The sequence below is a fragment of the Pteronotus mesoamericanus genome, unplaced genomic scaffold (assembly GCF_021234165.1).
Source record: "Pteronotus mesoamericanus isolate MK-2021 breed Mesoamerican mustached bat unplaced genomic scaffold, CSHL_Meso_final scaffold_85, whole genome shotgun sequence".
Lineage (NCBI taxonomy): Eukaryota > Metazoa > Chordata > Mammalia > Chiroptera > Mormoopidae > Pteronotus > Pteronotus mesoamericanus.
The window spans coordinates 42,300,398-42,317,688 of NW_026555329.1; the positions used below are offsets into that span (position 1 = coordinate 42,300,398).

Below are 17,291 nucleotides of genomic sequence, written 5' to 3' on the forward strand. Positions count from 1 at the left end.
CAGGCCACCTCCGTCATGCTGGCTGCAGGCCACACGGGGGCTGTGCCAGTTGGGCTGTGTCACGTGGGTGTACCACCATGCAGGGCGTGCCACCTGGTGCACTTCCATTTTGGCTCCAGGCAACCTGGTAGGCCACACCCACCATTTGGGCTGTTTGTCACATTTTCTCTGCAACTAGGATTTGATGGGTACAGCTCTGGTTCTGGGGGTCATGAACTGGGGTCCAAGGGAGACCATGTGAGCTCACAACTGGGATCCAATGGGGATCATTTGAGCTCTGGAAGCCATAAACCAGCATCCGATGGAGGCTGCTCTGGGAACCACGAACCGCGCTCTGGGCAAGGACTGTCCAAGCATTGGGGAACCACTGAGGAAGTGGGTCTATGAAAGACACAGACCCCAAGAAGAAGTGAGGATCACCCAAGCTTTGGGGAAGCACCATTCACATGGTTATTTGTTCCTCCAACCCCACACACAGGTCTCCAAAAGGCCATGTGGCTGGTACTGGGTGAGGATCACCAGTTTGAAGGCCACACTTTGGGGGCCACACTTTGCAGAACTGATTGGCAGAAGATGAGAACCCAAAACCTGCTTTTGAGATCAAGTTGTGGTTTCAAGTTCTGATTCTATGTTCCCACTTTGCCTACTATTTCGTTGGGCTCATAATTATGGGTCTGTACACTTGGGCCAATAAGGGCTGTTCTGTTTTGGCTACTGGAGTGAGCCCAGAGGGCTGATTTTTAGTGGATTGGACTATGTACAGCCATCATCCAATGTGTAAGGAGAACCTGGATTTCTATTGCAACACTGCTTGGCCTATGTACAGTTTGGACTATGGGGAGAAATGGCCCATAAATGGTTCCCTACATTGCTACACCATCTTGGAGTTGGAGCACCACTGTCAATGGTTAGAAAAGTGGGACGAGATCCAGTATGCCCAGGCATTCAGGTCATTGCACAATAGGATTCTTGTAGAGTCTGTTTTGTAAGAAGTTACAAGATATGCTTGCAAACCTAAGGACTTTTAGCTGCCTGATACAGATTTAAAGCATGGTCCTTCCCACTGTTAAAAAGGACAAGGGTTGAAAGTGAGTTATGATTATTTTTGAATGAGTATAAGGTCAACAAAAGTCGAAGAAGGTTTGTAAAAGTTGACCAAAGTTTGGTAGAGGAGTTGTGAAGGCTACAGAAGGTTTATGAAAGTTGCAGAATGGTTGCAGAAAGTTAGCAAAGGCCTGTGAAAGTTGTAGGAAAGTTGTAAAGTAATACAGGTCTTTGAAAGTTGTAGAAGTGTAGCAAGTTGTAAAGGTACGTAGGAGGTTGTAAAAGTTTTAAACTTGAAAGAAAAGAACCTCAGCTCTTGGTAACAGTTATTCTTTGCCTAATTTCTGAATTTCTGGGGACATGATTTGAACTTTGCTGATGTGTGTACAGTGGGAATCCTCTGTCTCTACCATGATCAAAAGAAAGTCACTGCCGTGGGACCTAGAAAAGGTCGCTGGGTGCCTGCTGGAGGCGGCTGGGGCGAGAGATCATCTCTCTGCAATGAGACCGGTTGGAGAGAGCATGTATCTCCCATGAGATCAGTTGGTACACCAACAGGCAAGAAAGTGTCTCTACCATTGGGAGTGCTGGACATCTGGACCTATGGAGAGGTCATCTGTGTTGACGGTTGGTATGACCAGTAGGTGTGAGTCAAGATTCTAAGGCTAGTCCTAACCTAGTCCCTCGCTTTTTTTGGAACTCTGTCTTTGCTTTAGATTTTGCTTTGTTTCTGTTTTGAAAGGAAACTGAGGTTTCTGAGAGTTAAAACTTTACATTAAGTTGGAAAGTAAGTAATGAAAGGTATAATGCATGGAGACGCAATTTGGTGGATATTGAAAGAACAAGGACTTTCCTTTCTGCTTTGTATTTTTCTTCCTTACCTGCTCCATCCAGAATTTGTAATTCTTAATGACTGAGTGCTGGCATAAAGTTCCTTTGCATAAAACCAGTAAGACCAGTTGACAAGGGTGGTTTTGTTAACCAAGACTTTGACTGGAATGGCATGCCTGAAGGAGGCATGCCTGGACGCTAGCTGTTAACAGAAAGCCTCGAGGAACTGAGAAGAACTTTCAAAACTAATGAAAGCGCACTGGAGAAATGGCCTAGTACCTTGTTTGTTCATGTGGTTCATGGCAGACTTTCTAGAGAAGGAACAAAGGTTACTTTCCTGAAAGATGGCAAAGAGGAACCTTAAGACACACTGGGAGTATAGGTACTACAGTACCTAGGTACTACAGGCAAAAGTATAGGTACTACAGGCAAATCCTGTGGCAGGTGTGTGGTCTGGGTTCTGTGCCTTGAAGGGCTGATTAAAGCTCAGTCCAAAGGCTCCTTGTAGAACCTAAATCTACAGCAAAGTAGATTTAAAGAGCCTATATGAGCAATGCTGTTCTTGTTGCGTTTATGCAAATAAGCAGGCAACAATCAAAAATGGTGGTCTTTGAGAACAATGAGGGTGACCTTAAGGAGAAAAATCATGTTTCAAGGATAATCACAATGTTCGATTGTGGACAGTGGACTCTGGTGCAGCTGTCTTCAAAGTTCTGTTTTCATTTGGAAGTTGAACTGGGTTTGTGACGTCACCTGCAATGTACAACATACAAGCAGGAATGATGTGTCAGATTGTCACCGCTTAATGTCATTCCAGGAAAGGCCTTGTAATGGATGTCCTCTCAAAAGAGTCTCGTGGACTCAGAGACTGGTTTGTAATTAGCTGTGTGAATTAACCTGCGTGTTCTTCCCTCTGTTTTCATAGGGTATATGACTATGACTTCACTTACCTAGGTGTTTGGTTACATAGTATAGGCCACACTTTATTTATTTTAAGATTTTATTTATTCATCCCCAGAGAGAGGGAAGGGGAGGGAGAAAGAGAGGGAGAGAAACATCAATTTGTGGTTGCCTCTTGTGCGCCCTCTACCAGGGATCTGGCCTACAACTGAGGCATGTGCCCAGGATGGGAATCAAACCAGCGATCCTTTGGTTTGCAGGCCAGCACTCAGTCCACTGAGCCACACCAGCCAGGGCAGGCCACACTTTAGAAGTCCACCTGCATCACCACCTCCTGAGACTCAGCAGTTTGGCTGCACTAAGTGGTTGAGCTGGTGAAGTATGGTGAAGTAAAGCTTCACTTTAAAACTGCTTTCTTTTTCTGTCCTAATGGTTTGGACAGAAAAGGGCCAAAAGCGTTATAGGGAGAATCCTAGAATTATTCCCTCAGCCCAATTTAAGTATAGTGGGCAAAAGGGCTTCAGACAGGTGTGACACTCCTTAGACACCACCCCCCAAGGAAGCCACTCTTCCTTAATCTGGGACACTGCAGAGTTAGTACCTACCTTTGTCAGTTAGTTGTTATGGTTCTGATTGCACCTTCTAACCCCCTTGCTAAATTTGTCACCACCAGAATACCACAGGGATGCCAACTTGTCCAGCTGTGCCATTTTTTTGGACATCACATATGCTGCCTTCCAGGGACAGCCAATTGCCCTAGATTCGGCAAGACACTTCCTCATGTAGGAAGGCCACCCTCCACTCCAGACTCCCATTCTGTTAGGGATCTCTGGAACAGGGGTTAGGTAGGCCTATGCCCACGGTTGGCAGGGATAACTAAGGAAGAACAAGACCTTCGCCCATTGTCTTTGTAAGATTACAAAGTCCAGAATGTTAAAGGGAGAAATTGTAATAGGGGGACCTGACCAGATTGCTGTGGAGCAGGAGAGACCCCAATCCAGGGGAGAAACCCCAAGGGTCCACGAGAGCCTGCAGTTCCTTGGAGATGAGGTGGTGGGCTGCAGAGGACGTTGCCTGAGGCAACAGTAAACAAAACCAAAGTGGCTCTAGTGTGACACCTCACCATGGGCTGAGACGCTTGTGTCCTTGCACCATGTCTGGGTAACTCCTACCCTCTTCCCGATGATGGTAACCAGAGCAGGGGCAAAGGCACTGTGTGGGCTGACACTCATGGTAGATGTTGGCCTGGAATTATTTGGGATTTGGACACTCCCACAGTGTGTGGAGTTTGGGGTGAAAGATTTAAACTGGTAGGCGCACAGAAGCCCACTCTCTTCCTTGCCCCTCGTCCCCCAGTTGGGGCGGGGGGTACAGAGTGTTCACAGGACCCCACAGGACACCAGGACCAGCTTACGGCTCTTGCCTTGCCCTGTATGCAGAGTCTGGAGCAGGTCTGAATGCAGGATGCAAACTTTGCCAGCTGTGGACCAGCAGGATGTTGCAACGTTATGCTGCACAGCTCATGGGACCTGGACTGCTTCCACTCTCTCGTCCTGAGAGCAGCACACAGATGCATGAACCCGAAGAGTTCCTCGGCCCCAGGAGCACAAGCAGCCTTGAATACCGGGGGCCCGCAGACTGAGCCCCTAGCATGACCGGCTGCAATGACCTGGCAGTGCAACCCGGCCCCAGGAGAGAAAGAGAAGCTGCATAAGGTAATGATGACACTGAAACCCACAATTGCACACACTGGAGAGAGTGCCTGAGGATGGCGACCCATTCATGTAGCTACCTCAGGCTCCATAAAGGACAAATGCATGGGGGGACCTCTGGGCATGGGTTTGGATTTCAGTCTTTTTGGGAATAAGGGGATTTCTCTATTTTTCAGAAGAGAGTGGCTTGGAGCCGGGGAGCCCTCAGCTCTCCCAGGCATTGAATCCTGTTAATAAAGACCTTTTTCCTTCCCCACCAATTTGTTTTATGGTTGTGTATGGCAGCAGGCAGCTGAATCCCAAATTACCTTGTAACATGCATAGGTAATAAGCAAGTGTGACTTAAAATGGTGATAGTACAATGAGAGAGACAAATATAAAAAATGATTAATTATAATTAAATTTAAAGAATTTCCTTAAAATGCAGTATCTCTAAGACTTTATGGAATATCAGAAATGTCAGCTGTGCTGACCTTTGAACTTTTAAGGAGCTGAACAGACACTAGGCAAATGGGGCAGGTTGTGGGAAAGACTAGTTTAGGCAAATACAATTTGATCAAAGGTGTGGAGTGGAAAAAGCAGAAAAGAAGTCAAGAAATTACAAGTAGTTTTATATGACAGAAGCATCTAGTTCATGCCCAGAGGAGGAGACAGGCGACGGAGCAGGAAAGGTTGGTTAATAGAAGGTATTAATATTTAGGAAGATGAAATGTAGGAGAATTAAGGGAAGGAGTGTGTGTGTCCAAATCATGAAGACATTAGGGAGCCAATGAAGAATTCTAGGAAGGAGGATTACATGATCAGATTTGAGTCTCTGGAAGATTATTTTAGTACAAAGAACTGTTAGGCACGAACTAAAATGCAAGCAAATCTAAAGGAAAATATATTGGTTCACAATTCATGCATTAGTTCCAGGAAGAAATGAAGAATGTCTGAACTAAATGGTCAGGAGAATGGTCAGGATAAGAATGGATTCAAGCAGTAGAAATGGGTTGCAATCCAGATGAGATGCTATAAGCAAAAATAGCCAAGTACTACTGTCAGAACACCACATTTATGGCTAATTACACAGGAGGCAAGATCATACAGAGTCTTACATACCACACCAAGCAGGCTTGACTTTGTTTAATACGTTATGAAAATCATACAAGGGTTTTAATATCTGTATTTTCAACAGATCATCCTGGCAACCAGGATGCAAACTGGTTTAAATTAGAAAACTTTAAGTGCTGACAGAAGATGAGGGCCTCAGCTAGGGCACAGGTGGTAAGAAAATCACCATGACTTAGGGAATAACTGGGTAGAAAGGGAGAGGAAGTCAGCTTTGGCTTACTTGACAAAGGAGAAGGTGATGCCATGAAATGAGAATGAGAATAAAAAATAAATGCAAGGTTAGATGGAAAAGAAGATGAGTTCATTATGAACATGCTGAGTTTCAGGTCAAAACAGAACACAGAAATTATGAAATTTAAAATCAAGAAACATACGAATTTAGAATAAATGTGGACACTGGACCAACTCTGGAGAAAATCAATATGTTAGGAAAGCTGCAGGTAAAAGTGAGTGAAAGAAACAAGAGTGAGTAACAGAAAGATTGAGAAAATAATAACAGAATGGTATTGTGATAAAGGGAAGGGTAAATGGTGGTGCAGCTAAAAGGTAGACACCTCAAGGTTTTCTGGTAAAAGGAGAGACAACAAATGTCCAAGTGAGATGTTGAGCACAAGAAATCTGTTTACAATGAAATAAAATTTGAAGTACAAAAGAACTGGGTGGGGCAGGAAGGAGGATGGGCAACCCTGAAAGTAACACAATAAAGTCAGGAGATGGATCAGAGCTGGGGAGTCTGCCCTTTGTAAAAGACAAAGGGGTCCTCACAGGGCTCACTGGACAATGATTCAAACTGCCTGCTTCCAATACTCCAATCATGACACATTTTGTTTTGGTCCAAGAATGGGCTAGCGGTGCTGTACAGTACTCAGCCTGGACTCAGAACGTTGGTGGGGGCTTTGTTGCAGCAAACACTCAGTTGGATAAATTCATTCATTCATATAATATATAAGTAATAATTTGGGGGTTTTCTGATTACTAATACCGCCAACATAGTCCCTCCTACCCTTATGAAAGCACTGAGCTTCACAGTTTCTAATCTTAATACATTTCTACTATACTACCTATGATTTGAGGAATTATGTGATAGTGTTTTCAAGAAACACTTACTATAAATCTTTCACCCTCATCATTATCTAATTTCTATCATACACCCTTAGAGTGTTCTCTCTCTATCTGTGTACAAATATACATATAATAGTTTTAGTTGTTGTTTTGATTTTTTTTGTTGTGAGGAAAGAGGAAGAGTGGCTGAAAGACACAATTACTGTGAAAAATCACCATTAAAAGCATGAGGACTGCAAAGTATAAACAAACTTACAATAGAAATGACATACAGAAGAATCCTCTACAAGGGCTATCTTACCTTGTCATGGACTGTCATGCAGCTAGCAGCATCCTTCTGAAGGATTTCGGTTACCCCATTGGAAAGCCTTTCATACTTCAGTTTGGGCTCCTCTTCACTCTCTTCTTCCTGCACAAAAAAGAGAAAATGACAGCTGTCATGGATTTATCTGACACTGTCAAAGATTCAAAATACATTTCTTAAGGGGTACTCAGAAATGGTTGACTCAGTGATTATAAATAACTACAACTATAGCAAAGGTTAAGATCTTCATGTTTCACTTTTCCAATTGGGTGTATCAACCTCTATACTGCACTGGTAGAATAAATTCAAAAATTGAAAACAGGATTATATACACTTACTATTAACAGTAATCAACTTTGGCATATTAGAATATAAAACTGTCTGGCCCCCTATGCAGATATATGCCAAATTTTCATTTTAATTAGAAAATATAATTACAAAAAGTTAAATCAAAGTGAACAATTGGAAATTTTACATAGAGCAAAATACATTTTTCCCTTTCAGATTAAAAATATTTTAGTATTTCTTTTAAATAACTGATAATCAATGAACAATCATTGCTTATTTTAGATTAGAAAATATTTGTTTACTCTCATATAAATACACCTACTTATGCATTAAAAATTTCTTAATCATTTTATAGGTTTTATTACTGATTTTATATGTTTAACCTCCCTGTGATATAGCATTCTAAGATATCCTTAACCCTCACAGTTATGTAATAAAGTTAGGAATCTCTATTGACTTTAAGGGTTACTAATTAATAAATGCAGGATAATTATAAAAATTATTATAGTCATTCAGAAAAAAACTTTATTTTAATGAGAAACCAAAAAAATGTGCATTTATCAATACTTGTGATAGCATAAAGCTGGCCAAAACAGTTCCCAGAAATAATCTATTCATGGATTCTTCCTTTAAAAATAATTGTATAGTCTTTATCTTTCACCTAGTATTTGAGTAGCCTGGGGCATGTTAATGCTCCAACCCAGAAAAACTAGGAAGGATTAACAAAATATATGGCAACATCAGCCTAAGGCATCAATTAAAAGGCTGCTGAGGCAACCTGAACTAGAAGAACCAAGATTCCAAGTTGGTGGAGAAAGGATGGAGAGGTAAGCTTGCATTCTACAGCCATTCTTCCTAGAGGTTTTCACCAATTCTGGGTGCAGGACGAGGAAATGAACTCTCAAGATCTGCGGTGGAAGAGGGCCACTGCTGGAAGTATGAAAAGCAGCAAACCTTTTGGTACTTGTGGGGACAGCATGACAAACTGGAGAGTTGAAGGGCTAAGATCCCAGTAGAAGAGTGAAGCAGCCACTTTTCCCCATGAGACAACTGCCAATTTTCAAAGCCATATGAGGTATGAGGCTAAAAAGCTAAATAGAAAGCCTCAAAAATGCAAACAAACCAGCTGCCTCAGTATGCTGAGAAAATAAGAACTAATGTTCAGGAGCCATCAGAAAATGAGACTTTCAATTGGAACTCTGGTCCCCAGGGAACACAAAAAGTACTTACCAAAATGTCAATCTAGCTTTGACTCAGTTCAACCCTGGATTGGAGCAAGGCATGTAACCTATCTGTCCAGTAAAGGAATGGGTGACTCCTGGAGAAAGATAACTTCTCCCGGGATTTTTCACTTACAATATTGAGAATTCAATAAAGAATGACCAGGTATGCCACAAGACAGGACCAATGACTAGAAATCAAAGAGGAAAAAAAAGACCATAAAAACAGGCCCATGGGTGACCTAGATATTGCAGTTACCAGAAAAGAATTTTAATATAACCATGACAAATATACCTATGTTTAAAAAAAAAAAAAAGGACAAGATGGAGAAAATAGATGAAAAGAAACTTTCAACAAGGAACTGTAATCTGTAAAAAAGAATCAAAAATTTTAGAACTGAAATTAAGAACTCAATAGATGGTTTAACAGAAGATGAGCAAGGCAGAAGACAGGACTGGTGAAATGGAGAACAGGTCAAAATATATCCAAAGGGAAGCCTAGAGAAAAATAAATGGATGAAAAAAAAAATAAAAGAATGTATGAGATATTTGGAAGATAGTACTGACATACTTTTAATTACAGTCTCAGAAAGATAAGAAGAATGGGAGGGAGGCAGAAGCAGCATTTAAGAGGTAACAACTGAGAATGTATTAAAACATAAGATATCAAACCAAATTCAAAAAGCTCTGCAACCCCAAGCATGAAAAATATGAAGAAAATAACACCAAAGCACATCATACTGTAAAGAAAAACTGACTCAAAGGGTAAGCAGCGCTGGTGCTACTGAAGATTGTAAGGCTGATAGGACACACTAGGGAGAGACTACAAACTCAAATGCTTACAAAAGCCTTCACCTCTAGGGCAAAGAACTGTATCTTCACATGGAAAGAGGCTAATTTGCACATAACAGGATAGGATGACACATATCAAACATTATGCCATAGGCTTGGTGTTAGATATCTCATTTCACATTTGACTCTAAAAAACACTATTGAGAGTTGGTATATTTATTTCATTTTACAAACTTTCAGTAAACACTAATGATCAGAAAATTTAAGTAATTTCATCCAGACACATAATAATGGCAAAATTCAAATTCAGTTATAAATGCTCTGAAGTCAATGCTCTGAATAATATAATATTCAATCCTCTATGAAAATGATGCTATAAATCACGACAAAAGCCTCCACAATGTTTATGCCTACAAATAATATGAACTATGGGATAAACAGAAAATGTCTTAAAATGTTTATTTAGCAGGTGCATTAGTTTTCTATTGCTGTTAATATTACACCAATATTCACTGACTTAAAACAACAAATATATATTATTTTATATAGCTTCTGTGGGTAAGCAACATAGAAGTGGCTAAGCTGGGTGATTCAGACTCCAGGTCTCTCAGGGGACTGTAGGCAAGATGCCAGCTGAGGTATCAACCACCTGAAGGCTTCACTGGGGGCAGAGGAACTACTTCCATGATGGCTCATTCAAATGGTCAGCAAGCTGGTGCTGGCTGTTGGCAGGAGGCTTTATAGTTCCTTGCCTCATGGACTTCTCCCTAGGGCTCCATGAGTGTCCTCAGGTCATGGAACTGACTTCCCCCAAAGTGATCCAAGAGAGAGCAAACTGGAAGTCTCAATGTTATATATGACCTGGCTTCACAGGTCGTACACTGACATTTCAGCAATATTCTTTTGATCATACAGGTCAGCCATGATACAGAGTGAAAAGGGAAGGCACAGAGCAGGAATAACAGGAAGTAAGGATCATTGGAGGCCATCATGTAGTCTACCTACAAGAGTAGTAATTATATTTTAAGAACAATAAATCTGGAAAAATAAATCAGTATCCATGCCTATGATGAGCTGTCAATTTTTCTTCTCCAAGCATACCTAAGCTATTAGTTGTTTGTTTAGAAACAGGGTGTTAAAATCAAGGACAATGTTAACTACTATTAACTTTTCAAGAATACCTTTAGGAACTAATAACAACAAATGGACATGTAATAAGCAGTTATCTAAAAGACCTATATTTTAAAAATTATATTTTACCGATATGCTATTACAGTTGTTCCAATTGTTCCACTTTACCCTTCCCACCCAACACCCCCAACTCCTTCACGCAGTCCCCATGCTATTATTCAAGTCCATGGGTCATGCCTAGGTTCTTTGGCTACTTCATTTCCTATGCTGTACTTTACATCTCCATGGCGATTCTACCTACATGTATGGTAGTACAAGTAACTACCTACTTGTACTTCTTAATCCCCTCGTCTCGTCATCCATTCCCCCACCTCTCTGCCCACCTGACAACCACCAAAATGCTCTCTGTATCCGTGGTTCTGTCTTGTTTGCTTACTTTGCTTTTTAGATTAAATTGATGATAGATATGTATTTATTGCCATTTTACTGTTCATAGTTTTGATTTTTTTCCCTTTAAGTCCTTTTAACATTTCATATAATAATGGTTTGGTGATGATGAACTCCTTTACGTTTTTCTTTTCTGGGAAGCTCTTTATCTGCCCTTTGATTCCAAGCGATATCTTTGCTGGGTAGAGCAATGTTGGCTGTAGGTCCCTGTTTTTCATGACTTTGAATATTTCTTGCCAATCCCTTCTAGTCTGCAATGTTTCTTTTGAGAAATCAGCTGACAACCTTACGGGAACTCCCCTGTAGGTAACTAATTGCTTTTCTCTCGCTGCTTTTAAGATTCTCTCTTTATCTTTAACCTTTAGCATTTTAATTATGATGTGTCTTGGAGTGGACCTCTTTGCATCCATCTTATTTGGGACCCTCTCCACTTCCTGGACTTGCATGTCTTTTTCCTTCACCGAATTAGGGAAGTTTCTTCCATTATTTTTTCTCTAATAGATTTCCAATTTCTCGCTCTCTCTCTTCTACTTCTGGCTCCCCTTTGATGCAAAATGTTGGAATGCTTGAAGTTGTCCCAGAGGCTGCTTATAACTATCCTCACTTTTTTGGATTCTTTTTTCTTCTTGTTGTTCTGATTGGCTGTTTTCTGCTTCCTTATGTTCCAAATAATTGACTTAATTCTTGGCTTCATCCACTGTACTATTGTTTCCCTATAAATTGTTTTTTATTTCAATTAGCATGCCCTTTGTTCCTGACGGTATCTTTATTTATGCTGTTAAGGTGTTCGGAATTCCTCTATCATCCTTATAACCAGTGTTTTAAATTCTGCATCTCACAGATTGCGTATCTTCATTTTGTTGTATCTTTCCTGGAATTTCAGTCTGTTCTTTCACTCAGGCCACGTTTCTTTGTCTTCTCATTTTGGCAGCCTTCCTGTGTTTATTTCTATGTATTAGGTAGAGCCGCTATGACTCCCTGTCTTGGCAGCATGGTCTAATGCAGTAGGTGTCCTGTAGCGTCCAGTGGCACAACCTCCCCTATCACCCAAGCTGGGTACTTGAGGTGTGCCCTTCGTGTGGGCTCAGTAGACCCTCCTCTTGTAGTTGAGACCTGATTGCTTTTGGCAGGTCAGTGCAAGGGACTTGCCCAGGCCAGTCAGCTGCAATGATTGTCTGTGACCACTTACCACCAACCTTCGCCCACTGTGGAGGATCAGCTATGTGGGAGCAGGGTCGTGGTGCCTCGAAGTGATCTGTAACTATTCAATGGGTGGACAGGCTCTGGGGTTTCGCAGGTGGTATAGGCCAAGGTCAGCTCCCTCCTGTGTTCTACCCAGGGCCACCCTGCATGAGTTATAAAGTAATCTGAAATGGCTGCTACTTGTGCTGGGCTTGGAGTTTCCCAGACAAAGCTGATGGAGGACTGGAAAGTTGGAAAATTTTAGTCTAAGTAATAGCTTAGTAACTGATGCATATAAAAGCTACTGTTCCAGAAACTGAAGGTATGACCCACCCTGACTCCAGGAGTCCATAAGCAATTCCACCTTTGTACTTCAGGAGGACTCCCAGCAATTCAAGGTGGTATCTGAGCCATTGTGCTCCAGAGTAAGATGACCCCTACCCAGGACACAGCTAAAGACCACCACCTGGGGTCATTCTAAAATGGAACTAAAAATGGTCTGTTAGGGTACAAACCCACTGTCCTCTTAGATCATGGGCCATCTGAATAAAGCACCCATATAGATTCAATCCCTGTCTCTGCTTATTGGGTCTGGTAGGTGACATGCAGCACAAACACAGGCTTTTCCATTTCAAAACCAGGCTGTGAACCTAGCCTGGCTGCTGCTAGTGCAGGGCCTGGGGCCACTTAGCAAGAAACACAGGAGCTGGGGGCTCACTGAGGATGGCTGTTGCTTGTTTGAGAAAATTTAGTTAGTTGCGAAGCATGAATGAAGACTAACGATTCATACGGAAAAACCACTGTTAACAGCTTGGGTGAGCCCATAAATTGGGTGGGACAGAGCCTCCAGAGGATCTCCAGGGCAGGGGCCTATTGATCCCCCCTTGACAAACTGTTAAGTCAGGTTGATGGAGTCACAGATATGGCAACCCCTGCTGGCTCTGTGGCTCTTTGAGGGGAGGGTTCAGAAAAGGGAAAATGGCCTCTGCATCCACCTGTCTGAGAAATAGCTGTGCCCCTGCTCTTGCCTTGATGCCAGACACTGCAGTTCCTCCCAGTATACTACTGGTGCTTTTCAAGCTGCTACTCCAGTGCTGGAGCTCAGAAGGGGTGAGTGTGAATAAGTCTGTGTGTGGGCCTTTTAAGAGGCACTTCTTGGGAATCCAGTAGCTCCTTTCACTGACTCAAACCCTGCTGGTTTTTACTGCCAGAAGTTATAGGATCTTATCTTCCTAGCATCGGGAGGCCTGGTGTGGGACTGGGACTCCTCACTCCCAATATACCCCACCTGAATTTTTATCTACCATACATAGATGTGGGTCCAGCCCATTCCACATCCCTGCCTTGCTTACCAATCTGGATGGATGTGGTTTCTTTTATTCTGTAGTTGTCAGACTTCCATTCAACTCTGTTTCTGATGGTTCCAAGAGATGGTTGTTCTACAGTTTAGTTGTAATTTTGATATGGTTGTGCAAGCAAGCAAGCCATGTTTACCTACACCTCCATTTTGACCAGGAGACAAAACCCTGTACTTCTAAAAAGTAACTAATGCCTTGGACAATTGGCTCAGTTGGTTGGAGTGTCATCCCATATACCAGAAGGTTGAGGATTCAGTCCCTCGTTGGGGCATGTAAGGGAGGCAACTGATTGATGTTTCTTTCTCACATCAGTATTTTTCTCCCTTTCTCCCTTCCTCTCTCTTGCTCTCTCCCTCTTTCTTTCTCGCTCGTCCCCTCTCCCCCATCTTTTCTCTCTCTCTCCCTTCTCTAAAATCAACAAACATATCTTCAGTGACGGTTAAAAAATAAAAATAAATAAACTGAAAAGTAACTAATGATAATTAACCCAACCCAAGGAGCTGTTACATGCCAAAAAGTGACGTGTTGTTAAAATGAAATAGCTGATTAACCAAGTCTAAAGAACCTAGAAAAATCACAAAAAAGCAACAAACAGACACCTCTATTTATGTACCTACAAGGAAAAAACAGAAATCATTACAAAGTTAACATTAAATGTGGCAAAAATGATGTGTGCATTCTGAAGTAAATGTGTTAAATACAAATTGAATCTTGAATGGTAGCCTTTATAATAAGATGTCATATGTTGCTCAAGTCTGGACATCAAATGTGCATCCAATGTGAAAAGTTAATTCTACCCTCTTGACTATTCTGCATAAAAGCACTCATCCACGGACCATTAGATAAACTTACTGTAAATAAGGTTTGCTTGTCTTATTTGTAAGTGAAAACTAAATAATTCCTCTCACATAAATATATAAAAATACTTTCACAACACAGTTCACTGAAGCATTTGTGCCAGGCTTCAAAAACCATAAATAAAATGAAAACTTCAATATTAGGCACTTCATATAGCATTTCACACTTTTCTGACAGGTATCTTTTATGTTAAGTTAAAAGCAGGCTAAAGGTGAATTTTTAAGGTTTTTCCCTGCTAGCTGTAAACAAAGAAAATGGAAAGCGATGCAAAAATACAATTCATAGAGGTTATTCTGCTGCTGCAGACTATATATCACATTTTAAATTAAAAAAATTTCTAAAAAAATAAAATCAAGAAGATTTAATAGTTCCACTTTATAAAAAAATTTTTTAAAACAAGGCTTCCATATAATTTGAACTTCCATGGAAAATCACCAGTGTTAATAATAAGCAAATCATAATTTTTGTTAAATTTTAATACTCATGCAAACCTACAAATAAAACCATCAACAGAGTTGAGATGACACTTAACAGTGTTTCTATGACAACCTGGTGGAGTAGTACAAGTTCTAACTTGCAGCTAAGCTACTCTATGAACACTGACATTTACCCAAACTACAAAGATTTGTAGCATTCCTTTAAAAAGAATCAACTAACTGAGATTTCACTAAGTTTAAAGCACTTTTAATTCAAGACAAGTCCTTGAAACCATCTGGATTTTAGAACACTCTCTGAAAATAAATTTCATATCAGCATTCTTACTAAATTTTGAACTTAAAAACAAAAAAAAAAATTACTTTTGGAATAACAAATTAAGGCAATTAAAAACTATTATTTTGTTACTAACACCAAACGGTAAATTTGCATGGAGTCCTGTCACCTAACTTAGGTTTCTATACCAACAAGAACATTGAATTTTTCATCTGATAATTTAAAATTTGTATACAAGAATTTTTTTGGTGTTTACAACTGATTTTTCATGCTGTTTTAACTTTATCCATATCTTCCACACATCAGTACAACTTATAAATCATTATTACTGTCCAAATAAAGACTTGGATTTTACTTTTTAGAAATGTGAGTCATATGAATTCTGGTGGTTAACCAGAAGATCACTAAATTTTCTATTGTTACTATTAATATATAGAACTTAAAATTTTATTTCAGGATACCATTTATTAAAATCCAGTTTTGTCTGTGTGTATGTGTGTGTTTTTCCATACAAAATAAAATGATACTAGATAGACTGAAGGGGAGCGGTAAGATACAAAGTCCAATTAAGTTAGTGAAAAACAGCACCAGTTGAGCATGGCTAGACAATTCACAATCGCACTCTATGGAGATGGCCTTTATCCCATCCTGGTTTCACCTATGAGAAACACCTCAGCTGAACTTCTAGGAGTTTTAATAAGGTGAATGGTTTAGTTGTTCTCATACCATCAAATACATCTATCTAGGGGCAAATCCTTTTAATAAATATCCAATGTCTTAAAGCTAGAGATAATAAGGAACACTAACATATTCGAAAAAATTCTCATTGTTAAGAAGATGCAATTTAAATTTCCACAGTGAAAAACCAAGTATTAATAAAAAGCAAATTAATAATGAAACATGAATATGAAGGTATAAAGTTTTTCCTCTAAAACATTCTCCCTACAATTCTAATTACATTAAGAAAAACTGAAATTTTCAAAATTGGTAGTCAACCTTTTAAGTTTAAGATATAAAAAAGTTATGCCCTGGCTGGTTGGCTCAGTGGACTGTGCATCGGCCTGCAAACCAAGGGGTTGCCAGTTCAATTCCCATTGAGGACACATACCTCGGTTGCAGGCCAGGTCCCCGGGGTGGGCACCAATGAGAGGCAACTACACATTGATGTTTCTCTCTCTCTACTTTTCCCTCTCTTCCCATCTGTCTAAGGATAAATAAATTAAGATCTTTAAAAAATATGTGTAAAAAAGCTATCAAAATCTAGCATCAGAACATTTGAATTTTAGAGAATTTGCATTCTTTTTACAAATCACAGCCCATGACATACTAAAATATTTCTGAGTACTGCAGAAAATAGAGGGAGAAAAAACAACAACAACAAAAGCAGTTGGTGTAAAATACAAATAAGGTTTTTAAAAGAACATAATTGAAATTATATGGTAATTCAATTACTCAAATTGAGTCTCAAAAGCATAGTTAACAAATTTTTAGCAAATAGTGTTGTTAAATTGACTTTCAAGCAGTATTATTATTACTGAAAAGATATTAACCCCTCAAATTAGCTAAAATTACAAGCTAGAAAATGTAACCAAGATGATATGGGTCTACTTTATCAGAGAGAGAGAAAATTCATAATGAATCTATTCATATCAATATATTATTTTAAAAATCATAAAACCCATATGATTAAATAAATGGTCTTTAACTGGAGATTATTTTATGCTCTGAGGACATTTATTTGGCAGTGTCTGGAGACATATTTGTTGTCACACCTGAGTGGGAGGAGATGTGCTATTGGCATCTAGCGGGTAGAGGCCAGGGATGATGTTAAATATCCTACAATGTATAGGATAATCTCCCAGAACAAAAAATTACGTGGCAAATAATTCAAAGGCTGAGAAACTCTGGATTAAATAAATTTCACAAGATTAAATATTGCAGACATTAAAATCTATTTTCAAAGACTAATAGAGAAATGTTCTCAAAACACCTTATTAGGTGAAAGGCACAGGTCATAAAATCTGCTCTGCATGATCCAAATTTTATTGAAGAAACTTATATACATATGTGGGGGGAGGGAATCAGAATAATTAACCATCAAAATAGTAACCATCCTATGCTTCAGTTTCTTCATCTACAAAATAGAAATGATAATAGGATCCATACCACCAGGTTGCTGTGATCATTCCAGAAGATAGCAAATAAAATCAATATTGTGAGCTAGTGTTAATATTTTCTAAATTTTCTAAAATAAACATGTATTTTATTTATTACAGAAATAAGTACATGACAAAAATAAATATTATTTTTAAAGTCCTTGTTCAACATCCTATTCAAA

General features: G+C 39.8%; 1 protein-coding gene across 3 annotated transcripts in view; it reads right to left on the minus strand.

The window, feature by feature from the left end:
• Positions 1 to 17,291, minus strand: part of VPS41 (VPS41 subunit of HOPS complex) — a 208,942-nt gene that overhangs the window by 167,483 nt on the left and 24,168 nt on the right. For 2 of the 3 annotated variants that reach the window (XM_054564168.1, XM_054564169.1), the window contains exon 3: positions 6,964 to 7,071. In XM_054564168.1, coding sequence (XP_054420143.1) covers positions 6,964 to 7,071 — 108 coding nt within the window. Of the gene's footprint in view, positions 1 to 6,963; positions 7,072 to 8,610; positions 8,632 to 17,291 lie in introns of those variants that run through there. The other variant, XM_054564170.1, reaches the window with a different exon arrangement.